The 6,943-nt window shown below is 48.3% G+C and overlaps 2 protein-coding genes across 2 annotated transcripts; one reads left to right on the forward strand and one right to left on the reverse strand.

Moving 5' to 3' along the window:
• Window positions 1–2,262: 2,262 nt before the first annotated feature.
• Window positions 2,263–5,916, reverse strand: rpl15 (ribosomal protein L15). Its single transcript, XM_015369161.1, has 4 exons — window positions 5,892–5,916; window positions 4,901–5,082; window positions 4,690–4,826; window positions 2,263–2,617 (listed from the first exon to the last, which is right to left on the reverse strand). Exons 2-4 carry the CDS (start codon window positions 5,070–5,072, stop codon window positions 2,312–2,314), a joined length of 615 nt encoding a protein of 204 aa, XP_015224647.1. The 5' UTR covers window positions 5,073–5,082; window positions 5,892–5,916; the 3' UTR covers window positions 2,263–2,311.
• Window positions 5,127–5,483, forward strand: LOC107080951 (classical arabinogalactan protein 5-like). Its single transcript, XM_015369162.1, has one exon. The coding sequence runs from the start codon at window positions 5,127–5,129 to the stop codon at window positions 5,481–5,483; it is 357 nt and encodes a 118-aa protein (XP_015224648.1).
• Window positions 5,917–6,943: the final 1,027 nt, after the last annotated feature.

The following is a 6,943-nucleotide window of genomic DNA, read 5'->3' on the forward strand; positions in this document are numbered from 1 at the left end:
AGCATTAACCAACCTCCACCTTGCTGGCGGCTGAGTGGATAAGGAACTTGCTGCCCTTTCCTGATCCAGCCTGGTGCCCATCCATCCATCTGGCCCATCTAGACTCTCTCTCATTCCATCAGACCCAAACACCTTGGAGGAATCAGTCTGCAGAGATTTCTTGGCCCAATCTTGACGTTTTGTCTCGTGCGTCTTGTTCAAAGGTGCCTTTTTTCAGCTTTCCTTACCTTGGCCAGGTCCCTGAGGATTGAGCACCTTGTGCTTCTGGGTGCTCCAGACATGTAGCAGCTCTGAAATATGGAACAACTGGTGGCTAATGGCTTCCTGGCAGCTTCACGCTTCATCCTTCTACATTCATGGGGAGTTTAGTCTTCTTTTTTCAACACTCTTCTTGCGCCCCTGTTGGCTATTTGCCATGAACCGCTTGATTGTGCGATTATCCCGCTTCAAGTTTGGATATTTCCAAACTTTCACTTCTCATTCCAGAGATGAACACCATCTGATTTACTTCATTAGTAGTTGGCTTTCAGGCCTTTACAGCTTGGAGGACAACATGTATGAAAAGGATGATGTGGTGGAAATACTCATTGCCTAATAATTCTGCACACAGTGTGTATACATATATATATATATATATATAGCTATATATATATATATGCTGTAAAACACTGTAGAAATGTCCACAGCTGTATATTGGTTATCTGTTCTTCAGGTGTACAGTATTTATTTGTAAAAACACTGTACAGTATTTTATGTTTATTTTTTATACTTCATAATTTATGTGGATGCTATTTTTACTCATGTTTTAGGTGTTTTTTTATTATAGTGTTTTATTTATTTACAGCTTTGATCAGCTGTGATTGTTTTTAAGCGCTTAAATAAAATTGGATTTTTTTTTGTCTCTTATTCTATTATTTTATGCACTTTTTAAGCTCCATTTCTGTGTGACCACTTTAGCTGTAATCTTAGCTGCCATTATTTCCCCAGAGTGGGACAACAAAGAGTTTCTAATCTATGTAGTGTATATCTGCAGTTTATTCAGTAATGTCTCCAAAGCTCTGATGCCTTCAGGAAGTTCTCCCTCCACCTGTGATGTCATCAGTATGTGGATCTAAACTAAAACAGGCTGCAGTGCTGAGGCAGCCGCCTTCTGTTCAGCAGGCTAGTGAAGCAGGTCGACCTCCCCAAGATGGCGCCCGTAATTCCTGCGCCGCTACAGTCAATGCGGGGTCTACTATTATATATAATAAGGCCAGATTTAAAAACTGGAATTAAGAACATGAGGGAGCACGCCGCTGAAGCGGCCTTCAGGCTCTGACTGCTGCATTTATTGGACCAGAGATCAAGATGGCGTCTTATGGAGGGAAGCCTTTGCTGATGATCCGAATCAGTCGTTCAGCACCGTCAACCTGAGAAACATGGATCTCCAAGCGACTGGAAGACACCCGACGTTTCTCTGAAGGTCACAATGACCTGTGGTGGAACGTTCCAGATTCCTCCTCTAACGGCTGATGGACGCGACCATCCGGAGCTTCCTGATGCGACTCCAGCCTCTGCAGGAGATACAGCTTCAAAGCAACATGGATCCAATAAGGACCCAGAAGGTAGAGAAGCTGCAGTAGGAGGAGTCCCTCCTCCAGGATGGGAACCGGATCCATCAGGATCAAAGATCCGTTCCACCCAGACTCTGGTGTTCATTTTCCCAGCAGTTAATGACTGAAATCACCATGACAACAGGAGAGTTAAAAGCAACAAACAGCAGCTAGCCTAACCGCTGCTCAGCATTCAGTAGCTATAAATGTGTGACATCACTTCCCATTTAACATCTTATAACTGGACCCTTTCTCCTATTTTATTTTCTAACCAGCAGATCTGATTATTTTCATCTACTTTCTCCACATCTTTCCCAGTCGTCCCCCTCTGACCGTTTCAGATTCCCAGTCTGGTTCTGGTCCAGCTCAGGAGGAACGCTGACCGACTGGTTCAGACCCCCCAGGCTTACAGCCTTAGATCAGCCTAACCAAAGTTAGTCCTGCAGGTTTCAGGTTTCCTTCCTTCAGCTCATCAACAGGCTGTTCCTGACCTACCATCATCAGAACGAGCTGCTGGAGCAGAGAAACCTCTGAAACCTGCAGGACGGCCTTCAGCAGGCTGAGGAACCGGGGCCGGCCGCCGCGTCAGAACCGGGGCCGGCGTCTCCACCGACCAGGAACCAGAACCCCTGAAGATCTCATTGAATGAATCAGAACCACACAGGGCGGCTGCCATAGAAGGCCTGTTTTTATTGGATCAACACAGACGGGGGCGGGGCTTAGCGGTAGCGGCGCAGCTGCAGGGTGTTGCGCCTCTTCCAGGCGGCGCGGCGGGAGCCTCCGATGGTCAGGTGGAACTTGTGACCCTTGCCCAGGCCGCGGCTCTTCTTGCCGGCGGACGTCAGGCCGCGCATCTCTCTGTGCTTGTGCACGGCCTTGGTGATCCACTGGGTGTCCGGGTTCCGTCTGACGGCCTTGTGGGACGGGTCGATCAGAATCACCTCGAAGAACTTGTAGGTGGAGTCCTCGCCCACCCAGTAAGAGTTGAGGACGCGCAGGGCTCCGCAGTGACGGCCGGCGCGCTCCTGTGGGACAGAGACACGTTAGAGGACATGTCCTTCAGAACCCATGGAGACCATGGACCAGAACACAGATCAGACCATCAGAACCTCTGGACCCACAGCTTCAGCTCCATCAGAACCTCTGGACCCACAGCTTCAGCTCCATCAGAACCTCTGGACCCAGAGCTTCAGCTCCATCAGAACCTCTGGACCCACAGCTTCAGCTCCATCAGAACCTCTGGACCCACAGCTTCAGCTCCATCAGAACCTCTGGACCCACAGCTTCAGCTCCATCAGAACCTAGAGACCCACATGTGGGCCGAACCTCCACTGGACAGTTTGGCTCCAGGGTAGCTGAGAGCTCAGAGTGACCCGGTTCAGGAATGATGGAGAACATCTGAGAAAAGGGCCAATCTGAGCAGCACAGTTCTACAGAAGTGCTCTACAGCTGTCTGACCCCACCATCGTGGTCCAGCTGAGATGGACCACGATGACCCAAACTGGTTAGTTAGAAGAGGCAGACCAGGATCCAAACCTGAACTTCCTGATTCATGCTAAGCTAACCAGTGTCAGGGTTATGATGACGTCCAATCAGACTGAAGTGACTCCAGTTCAGCCAATAGGAGCATGGCTTAGCTCCAAGCCCCTCCCCCCGGAGGGAGGCATCTTCAAACCAACCCTCTGATGGAGCGACCGCTCTACGTCACATGACCTCACTGACCTTCAGTCTCATCCACAGTCTGAGCCCGTCTGAAAGCAGCAACGTTAATAAACCAGAGAAGAAGAAAAGCATTCCTGCTGCTTCACTTCAGGAAGGTTTTACTAAAAGCTTGCCTAAAAAGTTCAAATCAATCCTCTGGACTTTGTTTCCAGGTTTAAAGACGTTTCTCTTCCATCCAGGAAGCTTCTTCAATCCAAAATGTCAGAAATAGCGTTTAGTTCCAGGTTTTATCCAGCAGCCCAACAAAGCCTGGTTTTAGTTTAGAAAACATGCAAATAGAAACGGATGAACGGGTCAACTATCACTGCATTACAGGTTTATGAAAGCTGAGCAACCCCCCCACCCGATTAAGGTTGTTTTCTCTCCTAACATAGATGCTCCTAGCATAGATGCTGGATGGGAAGTGAAACGTCTTCAAGTTCAGAAACAAAGTCCAGAGGATTGTTTAACTTTTTTGGGATGACTGAGAATCTTCGCCGTTTAGCTTCCAGTTATTTTCACACCATGAAGACTTTTCTTCCTCTCAGAGTGAAAAGATTTCTAACAGAAGGAACCAACAGTGTAGCTTCTAGGTAGAACCGTCTATAATTACCTTCTCTGCTCATTCTACCTCCAGCAATTAACCCAATCAGGTAAAAGGACCAAAAATAAAACCGTTTGTTGATCAAGTGGAAATACTTCACAGAATTCTGGCCTTAATCAAAGCTAGTTATTAGTTACTGAGAGTTTAGATTAGGACTGAAAGAATTGGTTAAATACATTACTGAAATAATGAACTAATCTAGTAATTAATCTCTAACTGAGCATAGAGGCTGTTAAAGCTGCCTTTAGCTGACAGAGGGACCCGCTTAGAGCAGGAATTATACCGAGATCATAACAAATGTTAACATTTAAGAACTAAAAGCTTTCAGTCAATCTGCTCCATCCTCCTCAGGTGGAAAAGTTTGTTTCAACCGTCTTCTTTAAAGGACCTTTAACTATCTGATTATTCATTGAAAAGTAATCGACAGATAAATCTATTTGCCAGATAATCCGTTAGTTGCAGCCCTAATCTGACCCGTTGTGTCCAACAGGACAGACGTGCTGATCTAGAAGCTCCAGCTCTCTAGAAGATAAACCGTTAGACTGGGTGTGAGCAGAGGTCTGCATAAACAACCCAGAAGGTTGGACAGCTTCACCTAGATCTACTGATGACCAAGCTGCTGCTCCACAGTTAAAGAATCTAGAAGATCCAGATCTATCAACCACCACTGAACTAGCAGGCCCTCAGTGCTGCGACACGGCAGAGTGAGTGCAGGCTGTGGGCCGCCTCTGACTTTAAAACCATGAGATGATGTGGATCCAGAGGAGCCTGGATCTGCAGACGTTCTCCTACCTCAGCGGTGGACTGCAGACTGCGGGCGAATTTCAGCTGGTTCACGCCGTGATGCACCGGCTTGCCGTAGGTGGCTCCCTTGGGGACAGGGCGTTTGCGGCCTCCACGGCGCACTCTGACTCTGTAAATGACGTACCCTGCAGACGGAGCACGGTGACAGATTACAGACCTGCTGAGGGGGGGCAGAGCGGAGCTCCAGAACAGAACTCACCCTGCTTGGCCTTGTAACCCAGCCGGCGAGCCTTGTCTGGCCTGGTGGGTCTCGGGGCGCGGTGGAGGTTGGACAGCTGTCGGTACTGCCAGCAGCGGACCCGGAGCAGGAAGCGCATCACATCAGACTGCTTCTTGCGCCACAGCTCCTGCATATACCTGTAGGCTCCCATGTTTATTTACCTGCAGAAGAAGAAGAAGTCCCAGTCAGCCTCTGCAGCCTGAACATGGCTGCTGGAGCCAGCCCTGCCGCCGACCGGAGCCAGCCCTGCCGCCGACCCGGAGCCAGCCCTGCCGCCGACCCGGAGCCAGCCCTGCCGCCGACCCGGAGCCAGCCCTGCCGCCGACCCGGAGCCAGCCCTGCCGCCGACCCGGAGCCAGCCCTGCCGCCGACCCGGAGCCAGCCCTGCCGCCGACCCGGAGCCAGCCCTGCCGCCGACCCGGAGCCAGCCCTGCCGCCGACCCGGAGCCAGCCCTGCCGCCGACCCGGAGCCAGCCCTGCTCTGGAGCCAGCCCTACTGACCGGACCAGGACCCGGAGAGGCAGAGATGATCTCCTGGATCAGAGAGGAACTCCTCCTCTGAGAGGATCCACGTTTCCCAGCATGCTACAAACACAGCGGCTAGGCTAACCGCTAAGCTCAACTCGCCTGCCTCCAGCAGCCAACATTACACTTATTAAAGTTATATTAACATAATAAAACAGCGACTCAAACTACAACCCATGAAACATCAGATAAAACAAAAAAATTGTGGATTACTTTAATTTCTGTAGCTTAGCGACAGCAATGCTAACAGCTAGCGGCTAAGAGGCATCAACCTAACAACCACCTAATGCTTATTTTTACAGTATTTATCAAAAATAGAGCAGATGTCTGGATGATGAAGAACCTCTGAACTGATCCTCTGACCTAAAACCAACAGATGAAGCTGAATAAAGGAGGATTTTAATGGATTGAGGTTCCTTCATCAGGACAGAAAAGTCTCGCTTACTTGATGGCGCACCAGCCGGAAAGAAAGAGAGAATTTACCCAGCATGCTTTATGAGCTGCTGTAGTCCACTTCCTCTCGGTGCTCATGGGAAATGTAGTTTTTAATGATTAGATTTATTCTCGTTATCATCTTTAATTTTATATGTTTATTTGCCATCTCTGCTTATTATTACAATAGACATAATATAATAGCAGACCCCGCATTGACTGTAGCGGCGCAGGAATTACGGGCGCCATCTTGGGGAGGTCGACCTGCTTCACTAGCCTGCTGAACAGAAGGCGGCTGCCTCAGCACTGCAGCCTGTTTTAGTTTAGATCAACAGACTGATGACATCACAGATGGAGGGAGAACTTCCTGAAGGCATCAGAGCTTTGGAGACATTACTGAATAAACTGCAGATATACACTACATAGATTAGAAACTCTTTGTTGTCCNAATTACGGGCGCCATCTTGGGGAGGTCGACCTGCTCCACTAGCCTGCTGAACAGAAGGCGGCTGCCTCAGCACTGCAGCCTGTTTTAGTTTAGATCAACAGACTGATGACATCACAGATGGAGGGAGAACTTCCTGAAGGCATCAGAGCTTTGGAGACATTACCGAATAAACTGCAGATATACACTACATAGATTAGAAACTCTTTGTTGTCCCACACTGGGGAAATAATGGCATTACAGCAGCTAAGATTACAGCTAAAGTGGTCACACAGAAATGGAGCTTAAAAAGTGCATAAAATAATAGAATAAGTGATCCAGTAGAACTTTTTATTGCCTTCCTGGAATGGGTGACAATAGTTGAAGAAACTTTTGGCACTCAAGATGATATCGATGCTGTATTAGTTGGTACTCGCTGATGACGATACCACCATTTTAGTGCTGGATCAGGGCTCCAGCTGATACTGGTATCAGTATTGGTGCAACACTTATATTTCAATCAATTCAATTCAGTTTATTTCTATAGCACCAATTTACAACACAAGTCATCTCAGGTCACTTTACAGTTTCTCCAGATCATCCACTCAAATTGGTTCAAAGTTTTCTATCTAAGGAAAACC

The sequence above is a fragment of the Cyprinodon variegatus genome, unplaced genomic scaffold (genome assembly GCF_000732505.1).
Source record: "Cyprinodon variegatus isolate N-32 unplaced genomic scaffold, C_variegatus-1.0 Scaffold2566, whole genome shotgun sequence".
Classification (NCBI taxonomy): domain Eukaryota; kingdom Metazoa; phylum Chordata; class Actinopteri; order Cyprinodontiformes; family Cyprinodontidae; genus Cyprinodon; species Cyprinodon variegatus.

Excerpts from the sequence above, each read along its gene's own strand:
- rpl15 (XM_015369161.1), bottom strand. The coding sequence starts at position 5,072 with ATGGGAGCCTACAGGTATATGCAGGAGCTGTGGCGCAAGAAGCAGTCT. Across the intron at positions 4,827-4,900 it reads GGGTTACAAGGCCAAGCAGG|GGTACGTCATTTACAGAGTC; the intron begins GTGAGTTCTGTT and ends CTCCGTCTGCAG. Across the intron at positions 2,618-4,689 it reads GTCTGCAGTCCACCGCTGAG|GAGCGCGCCGGCCGTCACTG; the intron begins GTAGGAGAACGT and ends TCTGTCCCACAG.
- LOC107080951 (XM_015369162.1), top strand. The coding sequence starts at position 5,127 with ATGGCTGCTGGAGCCAGCCCTGCCGCCGACCGGAGCCAGCCCTGCCGC.